Source organism: Macaca fascicularis, chromosome 15, assembly GCF_037993035.2.
Source record: "Macaca fascicularis isolate 582-1 chromosome 15, T2T-MFA8v1.1".
NCBI classification, from domain to species: domain Eukaryota; kingdom Metazoa; phylum Chordata; class Mammalia; order Primates; family Cercopithecidae; genus Macaca; species Macaca fascicularis.
In genome coordinates this window covers 59,609,982-59,634,190 of record NC_088389.1, presented here as the reverse complement: position 1 = coordinate 59,634,190, position 24,209 = coordinate 59,609,982, and the positions used below count along the sequence as shown (strand labels likewise).

The 24,209-nt window shown below is 45.8% G+C and overlaps 1 protein-coding gene across 2 annotated transcripts in view; it reads right to left on the bottom strand.

Moving 5' to 3' along the window:
- Nucleotides 1-24,209, bottom strand: part of GABBR2 (gamma-aminobutyric acid type B receptor subunit 2) — a 417,858-nt gene that overhangs the window by 204,464 nt on the left and 189,185 nt on the right. For both annotated transcript variants that reach the window (XM_005581209.5, XM_065530287.2), the window contains exon 4: nucleotides 476-577. In XM_005581209.5, coding sequence (XP_005581266.2) covers nucleotides 476-577 — 102 coding nt within the window. The remainder of the gene's footprint in view (nucleotides 1-475; nucleotides 578-24,209) is intronic.

The window sequence follows — 24,209 nt, the reverse complement described above, 5'->3', positions numbered from 1 at the left end:
GCAGAATGAATGGACAAATGAAAGTTAGAGACTGACTTACAACTGGGGAAACTTCTAGTTGACCCTGTTTCTAAAGTAAGTATCACCATCCAGATAGGGGTCAGGAGCCTGGGCTTTCAGTTGCAACAACAAGACTTGTTTGCTGTGGGCTTTCTGCAAGACAGTTCCTCTCTCTGTGACTCTTCAAAACAGACATGATAATCATGTGTGCCCTGCGTGCCCCTGACACTGTGTTGAGAGATATAGAACCATCAGGAAAGTGCTCAGTGGCTGTGCACCTGCAGCCAGCACCTCTGGCCAGTGTTGGACAGCAAGGAAGGAAAAGCCAAGGGAAGCCAATTCCTGGGAGCTTCTCCTGTCTGGGATGCCAAGGTGGAAATGAACTTGAGACCCAGACCACACTTGAGGCTCCTTCATAGTCAGGTAATTTGGGCACCCAGGGCATTGAGATCACCCTGTGGCTAGCCACACCTACCTTCAGCTTTTTGACACTGGTACAGGGATCATTGGAGAAGCTCTCGGTGTCTGAAATCTCAATGTCCTCGCCATACAGAACGCCAGTCAGGTCGTTCCGCACCTGTCAGCAAAGAGAAAGCAGAGGGTGGGTGTGCTGGGGACCACAGGAAGGATCAGTTCAGAGGGGTCATCCTGGGGAAGTCAACTGGGCAAAGCGAGTTTCTCTACTCCACCGACAATGCAAAGTGAGTGGTTTTGTTTTACATTATTAACTAGACCAGCCCATGAAAACTTGAGGATTCCCCAGTCCCACCCTGCAACTGACACATGGATACAAGGAGGCCAGACAGGGAAGGGACTTTCTAAGATTGCCCAGGGAGTTCCTGCAAGAGTCAAGATTAGCGCCTTTGCTGGTGTTTCTCCACCACATCACACTGTCTCCAAATCAGGCTATTCAATTATGTCTTTGTTAATATGTTGCATTATTTATTTGCAACATTATTTCACTTTTATGGTGAGGAAATAGCTAAGATATTCAAAGACAATACAGAGTAGAGGAAAGAGGAAAGAAGTATGGAACCTGCCTGTGATGTTAAACATAACTATGTGTCTACTGACACACAGAATGAGGAATATCTATGGATGTGAAAAGCAAAGGCCTGCAAACTCCAGTGTTACCAGGACCAGCCAGTGTGTGAACTAGCCTGTGTGGAAGGACATTACAGAATGATAGGGCTGGGCATGGGCTCACACCTGTAATCCCAGCGCTTTGGGAGGCCAAGACGGTGGGATTGCTTGAGCCCAGGAGTTCAAGACTGCAGTGAGCCATGATCATGCCACTGTACTCCAGCCTGGGTGACAGAGCAAGACCTTGTTTCAACAGAGCAAAACAAAACAAAAGACAGCAACAGTTGGTTGCTGAGTTAGAACATGGGTTGAGGGTTACCAGACCTTCTGATTTTTAGGGGGAAAATCAGAAATTCAGACTTTTAAAATATAAAATCCCCTAATTTTTAAATGTGGATACTATTTTGAATTAAAAAAAAAAAAAAACAAAGTAAGGACCGAACCACATAAACTTAAAGTCTGTATCTGGCCTGTGGCCGTGGCTGCGCACCCTCTGACACAGAGCGATGGAAACTGGACTTTGTGTTTTGGTAGCAAGAACTAGGTTGGGGTTAGGGGATCCAGCTTCTAGTTCCTGCTGTATCACTGACTTGCTTGTGACCTCAACCTCTCATGTGATCCTCCCCTTCTCTGGGCCTCAGTTTCTTCCTCTTTAGGAGATGCTTTAAGCACTTCTTGTTCACACCCATTAGCATGGCTATTACCAAAAAGCAAAACCACAAGTGTTGGTGAAGATGTGGAGAAACTAGAACCCTTGTGTATTGCTGGTGGAAATGTAAAATGCTGCCGCTGCCGCTGCTGTGGAAAACAGTATGGCAGCCCCTCAAAAGAGTAAATATAGAATTACCACATGATCCAGCTATTCCACTTCTGGGCACATACCCAAAAACTTGAAAGCAGGGACTTGACAGACAATTTACACCCATGTTCATAAGGGCAAGTGTTCACTGTAACTAAAAGGTAGAAGCAACCCAAACATTCACCGCTCAATGAATGGATAAACGAGCTGTGGTATATACAGACAGTGAAATATTATTCAGCCTTCAAAAGGAATAAAATTCTGACACATGCTACAACATGGATGAGCCCTGAAGACATCATGCTATGTGAAATAAGGCAGACACAAAAGGACAAATATTGTATGACCTATTCATACGAGATACTCAGATTAGTCACATTTATAGAGACAGAAAGTAGAATGGTGGTTACCAGCAGCTGAGGGGAGGAGGGGAGGAGGTGTGATGGTTTAATGGGCACAGAGTTTCAGTGTGGAATGATTAAAAAAAAAAAGTTCTGCAGATGCAGTAGTGATAGTTGCACCAACATGTGAAGATACTTACTGCTACTGAACTGTACCCTTATAAATGGTTAAAATGACAAATTTTCTGTTATGTATATTGTACCACAATAAAAAAGAACTTCTTATTTCAACACTTGGTGGATCCTTGTAATGTATCCATCAGAGCATTTTGGATAATCTGGCCCTAAATGTCACAGGATGGTTACCATCAAGGAAGGGAGACAAAAGAGACTGTGATGGGAGCTGCCATCTTTTATTTCTTTGAGAGAAACATGAAGTAAATGGAGCCAATGTGAACATGTAATCATTCCGGCTAGCAAGTCCATGGGTGTTTATTTTACTCTGAATGCTTGAAATGCCTTGCGATCAATGTTTTGTAAAAACAAAGACGCTGTCCCAGTCAGGGTGATCCTTGTCCATCCTTCGTTTTTACCTCAACTTGATGGAAGATTGGTGACTAGTCAATGCGGGGGGAAAGTTAACTTTTCCATTGGAGTTTATTTCTGCTGCCTCAAATCCTTTTGGATACAGGTGGGTCCCATGATGAGTTCTGAGCATCACGAGGGTGTCGTGGAACAACAGTCATTATTAAACAGGGAAAACATGCACACGTGGCCCTCCTGGGAGGAGCTCAATGTGTGAGCTCCTGGAAACACACAGTCAAGCCTTGGCTCTCCACTTGTGTGGCACCCACATTCTGAGAAACTACTCAAGCTCTGAAGTCTCAGTTTTCACACCTATAAGATGGGGGCAATACAGCAAGTAGCTCACGGGGCTGACTCAAGGCCCACCAGAAACACTGAAGATGTGGAATGGCTTTGTAAACTCTAAAGTTCTACACACCACTTAGAAGTTGCAGTGATCATTCCCAGGCAAATGGCAAAGCATCAAGGCAGCAGCGGCTTGGGTATCCACATGTGTGTACTAATGTGTGCATGAAAGCTATATATAAACATGGCAGAATAAAACGTTTTATAGGTGATCAGACCTCAAAACAAACGGACAAAACACACCCTAGATGTCACCTCATCCCTCCCCTCATTTCACAGATGAGGAAACTGAAGTGTGATTCCCAGTCCTGGCTGGCTCTTCGGGATTCTGCCCGATGTGGACAGTTTCAGAGGCCCAGTGAACCAGAACAGACCAGAACAGATGGTCAGTGAGGTCCGCCACTCACCGCCCATAATCTCAGCACCAGGAGTCTGTGCTCACCTGAAGTATTTATCCTAATGGACTTTCTGGGGAAAGCAAATGGAGGCAATCAGTAATATTATAAATGACATTTTAAAGTAACAAAAGCATAGAAAAGAAACAATGTAATAGATCTTCCTCACAAGGGAAAAAATTTACATGCTCCTTAAGTGGGTAGAAAGACCCTTTAGTACACTGATGGAAGATTTACTAAGAAAATTTGTAAATACCTGGGTTTCCTTCTGTAACTGCAGTTATCTCTTATTTAAAACAGAGCCAGGCCAGGTGCGGTAGCTCACGCCTGTAATCCCAGCACTTTGGGAGGCCAAGGCGGTTGGATCACCTGAGGTCGGGAGTTCAAAATCAGCCTGGCCAACATGGCGAAACCCCGTCTCTACTAAAAATATAAAAATTGGCCAGACAGTAGTGGCATGTGCCTGTAATCCCAGCTACTTGGGAGGCTGAGGCAGGAGAATCACTTGAACCTGGGAGGCAGAGGTTGAAGTGAGCCAAGATTGCACCATTGCACTCCAGCCTGGGCAACAGAGCAAGACTCTGTCTCAAAAAACAAAAACAAAAACAAACAAACAAAAACTGGAGCCAATGTCTTGCCATTAATTTCATTTCTGCAAAATGATTTCCTTTTATCTATTAATCTCCTGTATAAAAATAGAAGTATGTTCTTCTCAGAAAGGAAAAACTCTTAATTCCTAATAAAATACAGTCACACACACACAACATACTCTCACAAACACACATACACACACACACACACACACACAAAGTATGGCAGGGGGTGCCCCTGGGGGCCTAATCTGCATATTGGGCCAAGTGAGGCAGCCACCAGGAGTCTGATTTGCTGAAAGCTCTGGGCATCCTGAGAGGGATGGGGAGAGATGGGTAATGATGGGCAGGGGAGGTTAGAAGGCTGCCCCTCACCTGGAAGGGAGCCCCAGGAGGGCAGGAGACACAGACTGACAGGCAGTGAGGAGAGCTGTGAGCAGGCACCCAGGGCTGCTGGGAGGGAGGTGAGGAAGGACTGGGCTCCCTACAGGCCAGGGCCTCTGGGGTTACCCAAAGGGAAAACTCTCCCCGCTTCTGGTACAGCGGATCCAGGACCTGGCCAAGGAACAAATCCACAAGGAACTGAAAACATTTGGCATGGAGAGGAACGGATGGGTCAGAGCCCCTGGAATAAATAATCTGCGGTAAGAGGCTTGGAGGCAATAGTTGTTAACTCGACACCTCCTCCTCACCCCCGCGACAAGAACGGGTGTGGCCCATCCATGTGAGTTCGTGCCAGAAAGCATGTCCCTGAAGCAGTGGTTCTCAAACAGTGGCCCCTGCACCAGTAACACCAGCACCATCTGAGAATTTACTAAAAATGCAAAGTCTCCAACCCTGCCCAGAACTACTGAATCAGACACTACGGGGTGGGGTCCAGCACCCCATGTTTTAACAAGCTCTCCAGGTAATTCTATGTTTAAAGAAATACCTTCTAAAGGAAGCAGGATACATTTTAAGTAAATGATTGATAATTGTGTGAAAAAAATTTTAATGGCTTGGATGTTTTCCCCTTGGTTAGAAGAGACCAGAATGTATTAACTGAGCAAGGCAACTGACAAAGGGTGATTAAGACTAGGAACCCCACCACCCCCTGCTTTTTTTTTTTTTTTTTTTTTTTTTTAGACAAAGTCTCACTCTTTCACGCAGGCTGGAATGTAGCAGCATGATCTGGGCTCACTGCAACCTCCGTCTCTCAGGTTCAAGCGATTCTCCTGCCCCAGCCTCTCGAGTAGCTGAGATTACAGGTACCCGCCACCACGACCAGCTAATTTTTGTATTTTTAGTAGAGACGGGGTTTCGCCATGTTGGCCAGGCTGGTTTCAAACTCCTGACCTCAAGTGATCCACCTGCCTTGGCCTCCCAAAGTGCTGGGATTATAGGCGTGAGCCACTGCACCTGGCCAGGAACTATATTTTAAAAGGTATCACATCTAGAATGAAGGAAGGGACAATCCCTCTGCAATCCATCTCAGACCACACATAGAGCCCTGGGCTCAGTTCTGCTTGCCTTCATCAGGGTAGCGACAAAGTGGTTCACACTCAGAGGAGAGAGGTGTGACTAGGACAGGAACCAAGAGCCCTTTACGGAGACCATGGGCACCGGCTGGAGAGTGTAAAGGTCACAAAGGGTGAAACCAATGACTCCTCAGGCTCCTGTGCAGCTTTGGGAATCAAACAGCCAAATGCAAGACTGTTAATACTTCAACTCAGACTTCAAGTTCTAGGAAGTCCCACATTTTTCATAAAGCTAAGAGCCAGGAGAAATCCGTGGCGTTGAGGGAAAGCCAGCAGTAGGGACAGCCCCACTCATGCTGACCAGGGAGAAAATGCCGCCAGGTCAGATCAGCCATCAGAGCAGCAGAGATGAGTGCGTCTGCCCACAACCTCCCTCCCAGCTGGTTCACGGGGCTGTGGGCGAAGAGAGTGACAGAGACTTGTCACTCCAATAAAGCCATCACAATGGCTTTGCTCCTGCAACTGACTGAACACACAACCTCCGTCCGCACACTAGGCATGGGAGTGCACAGTCTTTATCCATGCCTGCAAGACATAGCGGGAGAAGGGGAGGGGTTGGAGGAGGAAAAGGAGATGAGAGAAAAAGGTGGAAAGCAAATGGAATCGGGAAAAGAGTGTAGGTAAACGAATGACTCAGAAGAATCTTCTCACTCAGCATTTAATTGAGTTCATGTAACCCGTTTAAGCCTAATGTGGGTCCACACTGTCCCATTAGGGAGGCTGGTCCCCACTTCTGAGAAGGCCACAGTGCCACTCCATTGCAAGGCCTCCTCCCTGCTCTGAAACCTGCACCTCTCCATTAAACACAGAACAGCTGCCAGAGGACGTCAGGCACTGCCCTCTCTCTAGAATCACCCAGCCTTGGGTTTATCAAATCACTGCATGACCCGCTGCCTCATGCAGTGATTTGATGGGCCAAATCACTGTGTGGGCCAGTCTGTTCTCTCCACCCACGCTGTCTCTGCTTTAGGGCCCCAGGACTGTATCTGCACGCCCTGCCAGGCTCCCATCCCCTGCAACTCCCTGCTACCCACAGGTAGGGCCAGTGAACTCCTGGCTCCTATGGATCCCCCGCTTGGTACTGGACACTCCTGCCCTCCATGGATGCAAGGTGAGGGGGCCTGAGGTCAGGAGCCCTGGGGTGCAGCCCCCAGTGAGCCTGGCAAGGGACCTTCTCTGACCTCAGGCTCTCAATCTGAGCTCTTGCTTCATTCCTGGGACTGAAATTCTCTCTCATGCTCAGTCACTGCCTGGCTTCTGGGCTTAAGCACCTTCCCAAGCAGCCACTCACCACTTTGGATTTTCCAGAATGGGCTCTGTTTGTCCCTACCAGTCCCACTCCTTCATTCACTCACTTATTCACCCACTCATTCATTTCTGATATTGACATCTCTTCCGTTTCAGGAACCATCTGAGATAGCACCGGGCCTCTAACGATGACCAAAACTGTTCACTCTCCTGGATCTCTGTCTAGTGAGGGCAAGAGGCATTTGTCAGCTGACTGTCCCAGGGAATGTGTAAATGTTCACTGAGACAAGGGCACTCAAGTTCAGGGGCAGGCTTCTGGGAGAGGCTGTAGCAGAGGAGTCAGCCCCAGACCAGGAGGTATGGCAGGGGGAAGGACTCCAGGCCGAGGAGCAGCATGTGTACGTCCTGTGACGGGGGGAGCTGGTGGAGAAACTAAAAGAATGTCCCAGTGGGCTTAATGCAGAACCTAAAGCAGGGCCTGGGGGAGGCTGTCGGAATGAACTGAGAAAGAGGTAGGTGAGGGCAGCCCGGGCAGGCCTTCCAGTTCACATGAAGGACCAGATCTTGGCCCTAAGCACAGTGGTAACCCATGATGAGGTTTTAAGTGATGGAGTGACATTATTAGAACTATGATTTGAAACAGTTGCTCAGGCTGCTGTGAGACCACTGAGGGGCAGGGACGTGAGGGGAAGAAGAAGGGCAGGGAGGCGCTCCAGCAATGGTCCAGGCGAGGGATTCTGGAGGCTAGATGATACGATATGGGAGGTGGCAAGAAGTGATCGGCTTGGGGGTACATTCAGAATAACTAATAATCTGTATTAGCCATCTGCTGCTGTGCAACAAATTATCCCAAAACTTAGCAGCTTAAACCAATATGCATCCACAGTCCCCCACAGTTTCCATGGTGAGGAATGGGGAGCAACTGAGCTGGGGGTGTCTGGCTCAGGGTCTTTCAGGAGGTTGTGGTCAGGATGCTGGCTGGGGCTGCTGTCACCTAAAGACTTTGGGACTACATGTTGGGATCACCTGGGGAGTTTTAGAAACTGCTAATGCCCTAGCTGCATCCTAAACCAATCAGAATCAGAACTTCTGGGATAGGACCCAGGCATCTGTGTTTTTACAGCTTTCCAGGAGTTTCCAATGTGTAGCTAAAGTGGCTACTGATTAGGGGTAAGAGCAACAGAATCATTAAGCTCACGGCTCTGTTGCCAGCCTGCCTGAAAACCCCCGAGCCCCCTGTCCCCATCTCCTCCAGACCCAGGGCACCAGGATTGCTCCCCAGCTCTCTCCTGCCCCCTCTAGTGGGTACATCTCATCTTTAATCCCCAGGCCCTTCTACTCCTGGCCCTTAGCACCCCAAGCAGACCCTATGACAGAGGAGAAAATGGAGAGAAGGAAAGGAGGCAGGAGGACATGAGAGAGAAAGCAAGAAAGGGAGAAGAGAGAAGCAGATTATTACAGCAACTTGCTACCGCATTCAGACCACATGTCCCACACAGAGAAGGCTCCCATGGGCAAGTGAAATTCACAGCCAGTGGCTGGGGGCTGCAGAGAGCTCCAGAGATCTCAAGGCACTTGGCTTCTATGGCCAGTAGTTCCCCAGACAACTTCCCTAATGAGGCCACTGCACCAGCAGAGGAACCATCCAGAAAGGCACAGATCCAGGTGAAGACGGGAAGAACCAGGGCTGCACCACATGCACTTTACAACTCTGAAAATTCTAATTAGGTTATGAAATGAACTTGAGAGCAAAGAGAATTCTCAGCTCTCCTATGGAAGCTGAGGTAACCTACTTTGTCATTCAAATGCACTCGCTATATATAGCCACGAATTGTGCCGAAATGTCACTCCTCTTACCTGACTAAAGTGTATAATTATAGATTTACTTCTATTCATTCATGAAATGTGTCTTCACTTGATTAAACAGTTCATTCAAGGAAAATCCATTAAAATATGGAACATGTTAAAATGTGGCTCCTTAGAGGCAGAGGGCACCGTTGTAGCTAAGATGCTAATTAGGATAAACAGGCATTTGAAACACTCAAATCTTTGAATAATTCAGGCCACTTTTACTGGGGCTGGAGCTCCCCAGGAACTGCCATTAATTTAAGCTAATTAAAAAATTAGCCTGGAGAGGCGTAGACCAAAGCCGACTTCAAACACCGGAGAGCCATCATGTAGCAGGGGGGACACAAGGCGCTGGGCACCCCCATGGTGCTGGAGCACCAACAGGTAAGATGGTTCAGGAAATTAGATTTTGGCCTAATGCCAAAAAACCCACAGCTTTCTAATGACGGAGAAGGTGGCTTTGATAGATAGTGAGGTCTTTCAGAGATTTCAGGCATATGCTTAAAAACTTATCCGTGTGGTGTATTTCTGCCTGTCCAAACCTGATGCGCATTCATGAAGAGAGCATTCCTTTTGAAAAATGGAGCCACCTACTTTTTAGATTTCTACAAATAAGTCCACTCTTAATCGCCCATAACCAGATTTGAATGTAAGTGAAAAAAAATTTAAAGGGCAAGTATGTAACTGAATATGTATCAGATCTGCTGCACAAGGGGAACAGCTGTACTTGGGGAATGCCTGTGGGTATATACCCAGCTGTATTCAGGTGTGTGTGTATGTGTGTGTGCATGTGTGTGTGACCCATGCATGTTCACAGTGCAGAGCCAGTGGGTTGAAAGGTGACCTCCAAAAAAGATAGGTCTAAGTTCTAACCCCGAGAACTTGTGAATGTGACCTTATTTGGAAAAAGGGTCTTTGCAGATGTAATTAACTGAAGGATCTTGGGATGAGATCACCCTGTATAAATCCAATGTTAAGGATTCTTATAAGAGAAAGGTAAAGGGAGACTTGGGACACAGAGACATGAGGGAGAAGTCCACATGAAGACAGAGGCAGAGGGTGGAGTGATGCAGCTGCTGGCAAGGAGCACCTGGAGCCACCAGAAGCTGGGAGATGCAGGCAAGGATTCTCTCCTAGAGACTCCAGGACAAGCCTGCTGACACCTTCATTTAGGACCTCTGGCCTCCAGAACTGTGAGACAATACATTTCTGTTGTTTTAAGCCACCTAGTTTGTGGCAATTTGTTTCAGCAGCCACAGGAAACTAATACACTTGGGGCAGGTTCCCATGGAGAAGCCTGGGCTTCTTGTCCAATCTAGATGCTCACATCACATGTCAAGGCCTCTGGAATGGAACCCCAGTTTCCCTCTACTTGGTGGCACCATTTGTCTGTCCCAAAGATATATGGTATTTCTTATATCTCCAGAATTACCAAAAGCAGGGAAACAAGTGGAGGACCATAAGCTGTGCATTGTGGAAATGTAGGTGCCCGGGACAGGGGCACTGGCCTCATGGAGCTTCAGTGGAGGGCTCAGGAGTCCGGGTCATTGACTTTGAGTTGACTTGCAAAGAGGTGACCATGAGTACTGGGGCTATAACATTTTCTTCCCTATGGACGTGTCAGCTCCAGGAGGGAAGCATTTGGTTTGTTTTGATCTCAGGATCCTGTGTAGTGCTAAGCCATGGCCGCCCACTCTTAGATGGAGGAGGGTAATATTCTGAGCCCACTAGACCCATCTTGAGCTGGTCTCGCAGGGATGAGGCAACTTTCCAAGGGCTGGGCTGCATGCTGAGGCTGAAGACCCAGCCTGCAGATGCAGGGGTGAGTCCCAGGGGCAGAGCTAGCTGGAACTCTATCAGGGCCCCAATGAAGGAAGAAATCTGGGGACAGCTGTGGTGATCTGGGGGCACCCCTGTGGGGATATATGAGGCTTGAGGGCAGCTGGAGTTCCCTGGGACAGTTCCCTGCCTCCCTCACCATGGCAGAGAGTTCAGGCACCTGTGACCTGAGACCTGCCCAGCTACTCACATCATGCCCTCATGGCAGCTCCTACCTGCTGGGAGTCCAGCTGGCCTACATGGCAATTGGGAGCAGGGATCCCACCTGGCAGAGCTGCAGGCCCCCACGCCCAACCCACAATGCCAGCTCTCAGCACTATCATCGCATTACGAAAGTCCTCCAGAGGGAGGGCAGGGAGGCTGCAGGCTGCTCCTCTCCCCAGCCCACCACTGCTCCTCGGAGGCATGTCTCCCAGAACCGCACACTGTAGGGGAGAAACACACCCTCGGCCCAACTTCAAGAAGGCAACTGGGACCGCTCCGGCTTGCAAATCAAATCAAATCCCTCTTTCCATCAGCCAGGCTGATGGAAAACTGATTTCTCAGTTTTAGAAATTCCAAAGAATCATCAGTGATGGATAGAGTCATGCCCTTCCCCCAAAGATGTCCATGTCCAAATCCCTAAAATATGTTACCTTATGTGGCAAAGGGGACTTTGCAGATGGGATGAAGTTAAGGATGTCGAGATGGAGCAACCATCTGGGATTATCCATGTGGCCTGACATGATCCCAAGGGTCTTTATAAGGGAAGGAGGGAGGTAGAAAAGTCAGAGTCAGGGAAGAAATTTGTTCGAAGATGCTCTGCTGCTGACTTTGAAAGTGGAGGAAGTGGCCAGGAACCAAGGCTCACAGGCAGCCTCTAGAAGGTGGGAAAGGCAAGGAAACATTCTCCCCTAAAGCCTCCAGAAGGAACCAGCCAAAATCAAGAACACCTTGATTTTGACCCAATGATTTTGAACTTCTGATCTTCAGTACTATAAGATAATAATTTGTGCTGTTTAAAGACACTAAATTTACGATGATTTGTTGCAGCAGAACAGGAAACTGATACAATAAGCTTTCACCTTGAGATCCCACACATCTCGAAATGCCAACATGCTGTTTGAAGTCTTCCCTTGTTCCTAGGCTAGCACTGACTTCTCCTCTGAACTCCACAGTCCTGGGCTCCAGATCCCTCTTCTCGGTTAAACAGAGAATGTCCTGAGATTCCATACACCTTCCATCTGGGACACCTCCTGCCCCTCCAGATGCCTAGCACAGGGGCTGCCTGAGGAAGAAGGACCAGGTCCAAGCACCTTTCTTGGATAATGCACACAAATTTCCTGTTGGGCATCCCCAACCACCAGTCTTTCCTTTGGCCCTCATTTTCTAGACCTCACCCACTCTAGGAGCAGTCGGTGAAGTCAGGCTACACTGAGCTGTTGGGGAATGAAATTAGCCATCAGACCTTATTGCTTTCCTTGTGACAAACTGCCCATTGCTTTAATTGTTCCAGACTCGAGGGACCAAACCAATGTTTACAAAAACATTGGGTATTAATAAAACAGGGAGGCTATATAGTTAAGGTGATGAATAGAAACTTCTATAGGAAATCGGCAATATGCAAAGTGAGTCTCTGACACCAAACTAGGGACAGATATTAAGAAATCACACCTGAAGCACCAAAGCAAGCTGACTTCAAAACCATTCGCTGGCTCTCTGAGCCCAATCCCTGCTCCTGTCTCTCCAGGAATGGTGGAGGGGATGGCAGGCAGCCACATGGGAAAGTCTAGGCCTGTGAGATATCACTTCGTGCATCCCTGAGGAACTGCCACCAAACCCAGGGGACTGGCGTGGTACCTGGGCCTCAGGGAAAGGGCCAAGACCAGTGGGAGAGGCCACCAGGAAGTAGATTTTAGCTCCCTCAGAGACAGAACTTTCTAACAAGAGAGTGAGCCAAGGAAGGACGGGCCCTTCCCCAGGTGAGAGTGAGCTCCCCGCCATGACCGGTATGCAAGCAGAGGTGGGTTGCTGTAGAAGGGATTCAGGCATCAGATGGAAGGGCAGAAGAGACTACTGGATCCCCAAGGAAGGTCTCAAATTCTCAAACCTGAGAAGTTGCAAACTTGCCCATGGGGAGCTGCCTAGGTGGTACATGTTCTCACCCCTGCAGAAATAGGACAGCTTCCGGCCGCTCCGCAAGCTGGATGAGCAGTGGGATCAAATCGTCCACCTTTGCACTTCATGGTGGAGTTTAAAGGACTCCTTCCTGAGACCCTGGGAAATCACTGCACTTTTTATGAGCATCTTTCTTTCCAGTTCTGGATTCCAAAGTGGGTGATTTGTCCTCAACTCGTGTTCCACTCTGACATCCTAAGCTGCTAGCATTTGCAAACCCCACCGCTTGCTTCCACTGGCTCCCTTCTTCTAGGGCTTCAGATCTGGGGTGTGGGATGAGGTGAGGAACTGAAGGGCTGGGACCCCCCTTGGCACAGACAGCAAAAGGCATAGGTGCAAACTGCTCCCAGAGCCCACCTCTCCTCCTTCCCTTCCCTCCACTCCTCCTATCCCACCCCCATCCCTTACTCCAAGCCCTCAGGGAGGAAGGGGGCCACAGGTGACACACCAGGATTGACTCCGGAGTGAATTTCATCCTCAACAATCTTACAAGGCAGATACCATTCTTGTTTCCATTTCACAAATGAGGGACTTGAAAGATTAAGTCACTTGCCCAAAGCCTTACAAGTAGTAAGTCAGAGGGCCCAGACTGAAACTCACGTCTCTCTGACTTCCAAACATCCAGGAGGGGAGAGAAGAGGAAGAAGAGAGGAAGGGCTTGGGTGGTGGCACTGGCCTGGCCCCTGGGTGGTTCCTGCAGGGAGAGGACCCAGTGAGTGACTTTCTTGCTTGAGCATCCCTCTCTAGACTGGGAGGCCCCGGGGAGTTGAGACTGTGTTGGGGCCTCTCTGTGTGTCCATGTTGGATATAAAGCCTGGCAAAAAGCAAGCGATCGGGACACACAGGAAAGAGAAGCATGGCAGAACTGGACATATCCAGGAAGCAAGGGCATCACAATCAGAATGGTAACAAAAGAAGGAGACAGGAACACCGAGGATGCACTCCACCTTCACTCCTGGCCCCAAGGTCTGCAAAGGGAGCCCTCTGTCCAGCAGACAGAGTGAATGCTGTCACTCTCAGGCCCACTCCTCGTGTCTGAGAGAGAGGCTAAGCTCAGACCATCAGAACTGGGCTGCCACACACCAACTCACCAGCCCTCATTGGACAGCTGGGGAAACTGGGTAGAGACTTGTCCCAAATCACACAACAGTCTAGGTACGGAGCTGGGACTCAAACCCAGTTTCTTGCCTCTAGACCAATATTGCCCAAAGCCATTTATTTAATGGCAGCAACAGAACAGTAAGCCCCCAAGAGAGCCACCAGCTGCAGCCCTTTCAGGACCCTTTCCAAAATCCAAGACAGGTGCTGCTCCCAGGCAGTACCTAGCCCCATTCCTGACTCCCGGGGTGGCACCATCTTTGGTGATCCTGGCTTCTAGCTCCAGGGTTCCAGAACCCAGCACAGGGCTTGGCACAGAGCAGTTGCCTGGTAGCACTAAACAGACCTGGAAATCTCCTGACATCAACCACCCTTGGACTCAGAGTTTAGGGCAGCAGCTTTCAAGCCTGCTTGTGCATATGCATCTTCACAGGAGCTTTGTAGAAATACAGATTCCTGGGCCCCAACAGAGAGATTCAGACACTGGTACAGGAGGGAGGCCAGCAATCTGTGTTTGTACAAAGTGCTGTGAGATCTCAGTTGCACAGCCAGATTTGAGACACACTGTTAGTGCGCTCTAGTCTGAGTGGCCCTTTGGCTTAAACTCCCTTGTTCCTAAGGGCCCTCTAATGGAGATACTATGGTGTACTGCCAGAATCTTCCAATGGACAGAGGAACTCATTCCCCATCTGCCAGGATTTGCCCTTGAATAAAGGAGGCAGCCTCATCCAAGGTCACACACCTTCCCCAGGGCTCCCTGCATCCAGTGACTGGCCCAGCCTTCTGGTCTTCTCTGAAGGGCCATCCTAGCTCCACAGCTCCCCATGGGCAAACTTGGCTGAGGTCTCTCTTGCAACTTCATTGTGTGTCAGCTTCTTCCTCCACCCAGTCCCACCTTTCCCATCCCTTCCTGTGGGTACTGGCTAACAAATCTCCTGTGTGCTGAGCCCCCAAGAGAGCCCCTCTGCTGGCAAAACTGACATTGAACAATCTCACCCTCCACCCACATGTGTCAGCTTGGACCAAACCACTACATTGCCACCAAGTTCTCAGATGACAATATCGCCTTCTGAGAGCCTGAAAAGCAGCTGCTTGCTGTAGAACCCTCATAGTGACTCAAGGACTTTAAGCTTTTCAAAATAATTTCTAAACTTCATTGAAAGTGAGGAAAGGAGTGAAGTGATAAAACTACCCCTATGCCCAGTACAGTAATCCAACTCGTATAATAACTCATAATGTTGGTTATTCTCATTTGCTTTTATCCACATGCTCCAGCCTGCTCTGCCCTGCTTTGCTTATGGAATTATAACTTTCAGATAGGGCAGCACACGAGTGGCCTGGTCCTCTGACTTCCAGCTAGGCTTGGCCAATGGGAGCCCAGCAGGAGTCAGGAGACCAATGAGAACCCAGTGGGAGTCAGAGGGCCAATGGAAGCCCAGCGGGAGTCAGCAGACCAATGAGAGTCCAGAGGGAGTCAGAGGACCAATGAGAGTCCAGCAGCAATCAGAGGACCAGTGAGAGCCCAGCAGGAATCAGAGGGCCAATGGGAGCCCAGTGGGAGTCAGGGAGCCTATGGGAGCTCTGTGAAAGAGAGTCAATGGGAGGCCCCAGGAGGAGTCAGAGAGAAGGCGAGAAAGAGTTCAGGGTATTTCTTCCCCTGACTCCTCCCTGGCTTGATTAGAGCCCGTGTGAAGCGGCTGCTCCTTCCACCTCCAGTAGCACTGCCCTTCCCTTGTCCTCCAGAGCACTTGATGCTCCTGACGCTAACCATTGCTAGCCCCTGGACCTGCAGTAGCCCTGGTTGGTTGCATTGACTCTGCCTAAAGTACTTCCCTTAAATCGGACGTCAGCTCTGAAGATGCCATCTGTTTCTTGCCAGGACATTAATTAATACTGTAGATATAAATTTTTCAGGAAGAAATCATCAAAGTATAATTTTTATATCCATATTTTTTCACCTAAGATTATAAGATATACTTTGTAATTCATTTCACCACTGACCATGCATGCGCAAATCCCCTTAGGTTCCGGACCTCAGCCCTCTTGTGTCTAAGTCCTGCTTATCCTTTAAGCCCCATGGTAAACAGCCCTTCCTCCATGAAGTCCTGGATTCTCCAATGAGCTGCACTCACCCCTTCTGAACACCGGCATCCCCTGCTCCTTCCTCCCAGACCCTGCTTTCTCGGCCCTGCTCTGGAGTAACTGGGAAGGTCTGCAGTGATCAACAGCCCAGATAATCCACTGCAGCAGCACAGAGCATGAGGTCCCCTCAGCCCCACAGCCAGTCCTGCAGGTGGCTGGGGGAGGATGCTGGGCTGCTCATGTATGGAGAGGATCTAAACTCTGGACAGCTCCCTCAAGGTCAGGAAAGACAGTTGGCCCTTCCCCTCCCATGGAGCCCATGGAGCCAGCCCCATCCTATAGAGGTGCTGAATGTGTACCCTGGGAGGGAGCTGGTGGGCTAGGTGAGCCGACTGTGTCTTGGGGTGGACACTGCACCAAAGTGCTGAGCAGGCTGAGAGCCTGCGAGCAGGGTCCGAAACTGTGCTAAGCTAAGCAGATTTTATAATGTATCTTCTTACGAGCAGTACTCAGAGACTCCAGGGAACAGGTATTGACTCTGCAGAGTCTGAATGGAATTTTCCAAAGGGGACCAAAATCTGGAGGCACCAAGATTACTGTTCTTGCCATGGCTTGTTAATTTGTCCCTGAGCAACTGCAGGGCCTGAAGGCCCTATCTGAGCCCCTGTCAGATTTTGGCATAATGGCCTGGCTCAGTCAGCACTGGGTGAACAAGGGAATGAATGAGACCACAGGACACCCTATGCATCTGCCTGAGGTGGGTGTCATTTAACACCTGGTGCCCAGCGTTTCAAGGGGGAGGCCTAAGGAGCATCTGTGCTCCAGTTATCAGAGAAGAATAAGGGTTCTTAGGCAGAACTGCCAGAATGCTCCAGAAGGGAAGAGAAAATTAGAGAAGGCTGCACATCCATGATAGACGGGAAACGTCAGAGCAAGAGTGGGGACTCATTTACTGAGTGCCTGCCATATATGGAGCCCTCAAACATATATCACTCCTTGTGGGCATGGGTGTAAACCCAAAATGTACAATTATGACCAGTTTATGGGTAAGTAAAATGAGATTCAGAGCTGTTGAGTCAACTGCCCAAGGTCACACAGCTAGGATGTATGGAACCTGGGATTTAACTTCAAAGTCTATCTCTGTCTACATAGCCTATGCTGGATACTAGTAGCTGGCAACTTTTTTTTTGTTTGTTTGTTTTCTAGTTGTTGTTGTTTGTTTTGGTAAAGGGTCAGATAGTAAATATTTTAGACTTTGCAGGACTTACAGGTTATTTCCCAACAACATTGCAAATGCAGCCATACACAATGTGCAAATGAATGCGTGTGGCTATGTTCCCATAAAACTTTATTTATGAAAACAAGGGGCCGGATTTGGTCCATAGGCCACAGTTTGCAAACCCCTGTTCTAGACTCAGGATGAAGAGCCTGTGGTTCTATTTTCCCCTCTAGAAAGGCTGTGGGAGAGAGGCAAAACATGAACTCGAGTCAGGTGACTCCAGACTAGCATACTGGCTATGTCCCCACTGCTGGGCCGCCTTGGGTGAGTAAGAAAACTCTCTGAGCTTTTTTTCTTGTCTGTTAAAAGGGCATAACCACAACTTATCTTTGAGTTGTTGGAAACGTAAGCTAACACATGCTAAGTGTCTACCATGGCTGAAGTTCAATAAATGGCAGTGTTCGTTATCAGAAATGACAAAGTCAAGAAGGGGAGGTGGGGAAAACATGCCATGGGGTTGGGGGAAGGAGGGGAAGTGATGGTGGTGCCACTGATACTAAACCCTGAAAGGTATATCTTCTCACAAAGGCTGGCTATGGGCTTTCTGCAGGAGAATGCTACTCTATACCTCACGAAACCCCAAGGGGGATTCATAGGTGCCTGTGATGGGGGGAATCTTTTCACCACCCCCAGAAGGAGCAGATGTGTGGAGCTTGGTGACTCCCCACGGAGGGTAGGGAGGCAGCTGTTCACAGACTTGATATGGCAAATTGTGTGATGTGCTGTCTTCCTGGGGCAGGCAGCCAAGCAGCGATGGAGGAGCCTCTGCAACCCCCTCCCCACAACGCCTGCTGCCCACGTCTGCTGACTCACCCAGGAGGGTCTGGGCATGCCAGAAGAAATCCAAAATGGCTCTCTAGTGAAGCACAAGGCTTTCAAAGGGGATGGAGACTTGGAGACAGGGGAATGGTTTTTTCTGTTTCCACTTAAAGGGCATAACTTTGGCAGAGAAGGGAGGATGTGGGGAAACTCCATCAATATTGCTGAAGGCCAGGATGTGGCTCAGGACGCCAGATGATGAGTCCCTGGCAAGGGACAGAACTCATTGCCCCAAGACTGGCAACACCACGTTTGGCAGGAGAATTCTCCATCTGATCGAGAGGATGCTAAACTGGAACTTGAGAAGGGGAGGAAAAGTGCCCAGGAAAAACTATAAAACCAGATATGAAGAGAGCCAATATATATGAGGAATTTTAAAAGGGGGCCGCGGAACAGGAAATGCTCAGGGATTCTCATATGTCTGTATACCAAAGTACAAAGTATGAGAAACAATGTTAACTATGAAACTTTTGAGAAAGATGGTAAAGCTAAGCACAGATGTCCAACTCCCACCTAAGCTACCTCCTTCTGAAAGTGACAGAAAGGACCAAGGGAATATAAAAATAGGGGGGAATCTGCTTCAGCCTTGGAAAATAGGAAAGAGTGCCATCAATATGCCACCAACTTTGAGGAATTTCTGCTAGGTACAGTGCCAACAGAACCAGATTGAAGGCTGACTCATGGCTGTCCTTCCTGAGAAAGTAGTGTGGTGCTGCAGGGAGGGTGGATGTGCTGACAAGACTGACCTCACAGCCTCTGATGGGTGAATGAGTGCTGGAGGAGAGGCTGGGCCACAGGAAGGGGCAGAGCCTACCTCTCACTAAGGAGTCCACCTGTCACCCTGCAGCCCAGCAGCCTTCAGGAGTGGTTGGGTTATTAGATCTAAGAACAAGCAAAGCCTATTGAAGTCCAGTTTCTGTAGGACAGGCCAAGGCATCTTGCAGACACAGCAGGCAAGTAAACAAAGGCAGAGGCCAGGGGGAACTCTGCACATCTGGAGCAGCTGTTTGACAAACTCACAAAGAAACCATTTAAACAAGAAATGCCCACACCACCAAATGGTTTCCTAATCCCTTTGCTGCTTGCCCCTGGGCTGGTCATATAAAATGTCATAATCCAGTCTTCCAGATAAATATCCAAGGTGAAGAATTTAACAGCATCTAGATAAAACAACGAGGGGACTCAAGAAGAATTCACCCATGCTGTAAGCGAATACCAGGTCATGGAAGGCATAAAATGCATATGGAACCTATGAAAACTTTCTGAACTATAAAGGAAACAAACAAGGATCGCAAGCAAAGAACGAGTATCATCTCTAAAAAGACTTGCTGTAGGAAATGAAAGTAAATTGTAATACCCATTTTGTATTTCATGTAGGTTAAAGAAAATCTGGACTCTAAATCTAAAAAATAAAATAAACAATAAAAGAAACTGAAATAAAAGAAACCAGGCATAGTTAAGATAATAATGACTGGAAATGAATAATGTTATGAGAATTTTAAGAAGCATTAGAAGCAAAAAGGAGCAGGATTTAATTGTAAAAAAACTGATGAATATTGTGGAGGACAATCTTGAGATGCTGTCTCAGAATGTAAAGGAAAAGGACTAAGATTAAAATGACCAGAGAGAAAACAAAAATATGGAGAATAAACTACAAAGGCTCACTCATGAATTATTGATATTTCTAAAAAAGATACCAGAACAAAAGAATAATAAAGATATAATAAAAGAAAACTTCTGCAATCAGAAGAAAGACTAGATTCCTCAAATAAAAATGTAATCATAATTTAGACAAAACAAAAATCAGCTATGTGCCGTTTTATCTTTATGAGTTTCAAAAATAAAGAAAGAATCCTACAAGCAACCGGTACAGGAGATTAAAAAAACTTTATCTCCAAAGGAAACAAATCAGATTGCATCAGACTTTATTACAACATTGATGTAATGTCTAGAGAGCTTATGATCATGGATATTTATACTTAGATAACTTGTCATTCATAGGCAAAGCTACAGAGAGAAACTGTGATTTATGCAAGGGCATAGATATAAAACTCAAATGACCTTCCTGAAAAACAAAAGATGTACACATGCCACAGAGAGATAAATCAAAAGACGTAACTCATGAAACCGACTCATGTCACAAGAAATTAGTCATGTAAATATGGATTTGAATCTTAAAATCATAGTTATTATAGTACAGTTTCATAAAGTGAAAATCTCAAATAACAACTGAAAAAAGCATATCCACAATGTAAAGAGTAAAATCAAATTAAAACTCAGATTATAACAATACAGAATTATAGGCAGTGAGGGATGGAGAGTAAACAAGTGTACTAATTTCTGTAACTTACAATAGATATTGTTGCATTTCTAGGTTGGCACTTAGGGAAGTAAAAGACCGATATTTTATCAGACTCCAAGTTCTTCAGCTTTGGGACTCGTACTAGCTTCCTTGATCCTCAGCTTGCAGACAGCCTATTGTGGGACCTTACCTTGTGATTGTGTGAATTAATACTCCTTAATAAACTCCTCTTTATATATTAAAAAAAAAGGACAATTGTAGCATAGTTTTATTATAATGAGGATGAGATATTATTTAGCTAAAACTATAAGATTTGATCAAAGCTATAATCAAAGACATTTATATGCTTCAATACATTTAATAGCAACCAAAACAAGAGTAAAAATAAGTATGCACATTAAGAAGTTAGAAGAAGAATGGTGAAAGAAACCTACATATGAAGGGAAGGTATTATTCAGGAGAAAAGCAGAAGCAAATAAATTAAGAAGTAGATAAATCAAAGCACAGCCAGTAAGAATCCAAGGCTGGTCCTCTGGTTGAAAAACAAGATAATGGGATGCCTTACTGAAGAGTTAACTTGTGTTTTTTGCTATCTTCTTTAGCAAGAGAAATGTCTGAAAAGATGAGTAATCTTTAAAGGAGAAGCAAGTAGACCTCCCCTCCCCCAAGCAATCAAGTAGCTGTTTTAAGAAGGAAGATAAACATGTAGCTCTATTACGTAGCAAAATGGAATAACAGGACCATTTGGGAGTAGAGCTCTAAGAGGAACCCTCTCTGACCTGTGGGGATATGGATATCTGAGAAGAAAAAGCCAACAGAGTTCTAGATCCATAGGAGGAGCTTGAGGATGCTAGGAAGTGTGTCCAGGAACCTAGATTAGCAGCAGTAACCAATCAGACCAGTGTCCACAGCACACCCAAGTGGCAGGAGAAAGCAAGGGCTGCAGAATGCAGGCTCTCCCAGCTTTCTATTAGAAAACCCAGTAGAGTTGTTGGTCATTTTAGAAGAGGGTGATAGATACTTCAACACAGAGACACTGACCCTAGTGTATCTGGCAGATGGAGTGCTTGATCCAGGTTTAATTTCATTTCAAAAAACAATAAAAAATGTAAACATTTCTTTCCCACAGAATTTAAGATATTAATAACAATTACATCAATAAAAGAAGCAAACTAGCTAATCAAGGGGAAAAGTGCGAAAAACAAGAAAGAGCATATAATAGAAAATATGTTACTAAATCTATTTAAGGAGTATAAAGCCAACAAAAAATTGTCCTGAAATATATGCTAATAAATTTGAAGATCCCAAATAAATGGACTATTTTCTGGAAAATATGTTACTAAATCTATTTAAGGAGTATAAAGCCAAAATCAATAAGCATGGAAGAAGCTACAAAGATAACTTGTAAAAAGGGCAGACTGAAAAATATAAAATCCTGGATGGTTTCATAGACTCACCTTTTTATTTTCAAAGAGCAGTTAATTTGTATCTATAAACTATATAGGACACCTAAAAACATGGAAAGCTTTCCAACATTTGTCGTAAAACTAGAATATTCCTGACAACTAAACCTGACAAAGACAGCACAATCACAGCAAAATATAAATTGTCATATGTACTTACAGAAAAAATAGATGAATTGGTTAAAAGAGTAACAAACAGCATAAACAAACAGTGGAATGCCAATATGGTTTAATGTAAATATGAATTCCAGACCCATTTATCCAATAGCCTATTCAACCTCTCCATCTGGATATTCAACAGGCATATCTAAACTGTTGACCCACTTCACTGAAACTTGCTCCTCTGCACTCTCCCTCAAGTTGAGAAGTGATAACTCATTCTGTCCAGTTGCTCAGATAAAAAACTTTGGCGCCATCTTTGATGCCTCACTGTTTATCACTCACACTCTCATTCATTCCATCAGGAAATCTTGTCAGCTCTACTGTCAAAAAATATGTAGAATCTGATTGATTTTCACTATCTAGTTCAAGTCACCACCACCCTCTACTCGGTGGTGTCAAAAGTACCACTTTTAAAAACCTAAGTCAGATAAAATCCCTCTTATAAAAAAAAAAATTCTCCAGTAGTCCAAAAATAAATCCATACTACAATGGTCAGTCGATTTCAACAAGGGTCCCAAGACTATTTAATGAAGAAATAATAATCTTTTCAACAAATGGTCCTGGAACAATTGAATAGCTTCATATGAAAGAATGAAGTTGGAACCTTACCTCACACCAAATATATAAGTTAACTCAAAAGAGACCAAAGATCAGGGATTGTATCTGACTATAAAATTCTTACAAGGAAGCATGGGTTTAAGTATTCATGACCTTGAATTAGACAATGGTCTCTTAAATATGACATCAAAAGTAAAAGCAGCAAAGGAAAAAAAGATTTGACCTCACTAAAATTAAAAACTTTTGTGCAAAAATCACCATTAAGAAAGTAAAAAGAACCTTAGAATGGGAGAAAATATTTGCAAGTCACCTATCTGATATGATCTAATCCAAAATATATAAAGAATGCTTACAACTCAATAACAAAAAGACAAACAACTCAATTAAAAATTGGACAAAGGATTTGAATAGGCATTATCTCCAAAGAGGACATACAAATAGCAAATAAGCACATGAACACATGTTCAACATCATTATTCATTAGAGAAATGCACATCAAAACCACAATGAGACACCATGTCACACCCACTAAGATGGTTATAGTCTCTTTTAAAATGGAAAATAACAAGTGTTTGCAAGGATGTGGAGAAACTGGAACCCTCATACCTTGCTGGTGGGAATGTAAATGGTATATCCATAGATGCAAACCAGAAAATGGTTTGGCAGTTTCTCAAAATGTTAAACGTAAAGTTACCAAATGACCCAGCAATTCTACTTCTAGGTGTAAACCCAAGAGAAATGAAAACATACATCCCCACAAAAATTTGTACACAATGTTCATGGCACCATTATTCATAATAGTCAAAAGTAGAAACAACTGAAATATCCATCAACTGGTGAATGATAAACAAAATGTGTTACATCCACAAATTAGAATATTATTTGTCCATAAAAAAGAAAGGAAGTGCTGATACATGCTACAACATGGATGAACCTTGAAAACCTTATGCTAAGTGAAATAAACACAAAATGCCATATATTTTGTAATTCCATTTGTCATTATAGGCAAATCTATAGAGACAGAAAGTAGATTAACAGCTGGGGGTCAGAGAAAATGAGTGGCTGCTAATGGATGTGGAATTTCTTTTTGGAGTGATGAAATATTATCAAATTAGATAGTGGTAATGGTTGCACATTATTATGTATATACTGAAAACCATTTAATTGTACGCTTTAAAATGGTGGACTTTATGGTATGTGAATTTTTTCTCAATAAAAACAAAATCCAAACCATTCTCCAATAGTTTCCCAACTGACTCAAAGTATAAGCGAAAATCTTCACAAATGTCCTGAAAGAACCACAAATCTCTTGCCCTACCTCCACTCCACACCAACGGCTCTACTTCTCCCACATCCACCCTGTTCCAGTCATCATAGCCTCCCTGACACTGCTCCAGCACTTCCAGAGTCCCTCCCACCTCAGGACCTTTGTGCATTTGTTCTCTCTGCCTGGAACCCTCTTCTCTCAGGTCTCCGTATAACCTGCCCCTCACTGCTTTCAGGTGTCTGCCCAAACATCACCTGTTTGAGGCTCTCCTTGACTTCACTGCTCTCTGCATGGGATTTCCTACTCCCTTAACTCTACTCTGTCTCCCTAGCACTTATTATCATCTGACATATTTTAAATTTATTTGCTCATTATTTTTTAAAATCATTTGTTTCCCCCACTAGAATGTAAGCTCCTTGAGGGCAGGGAATT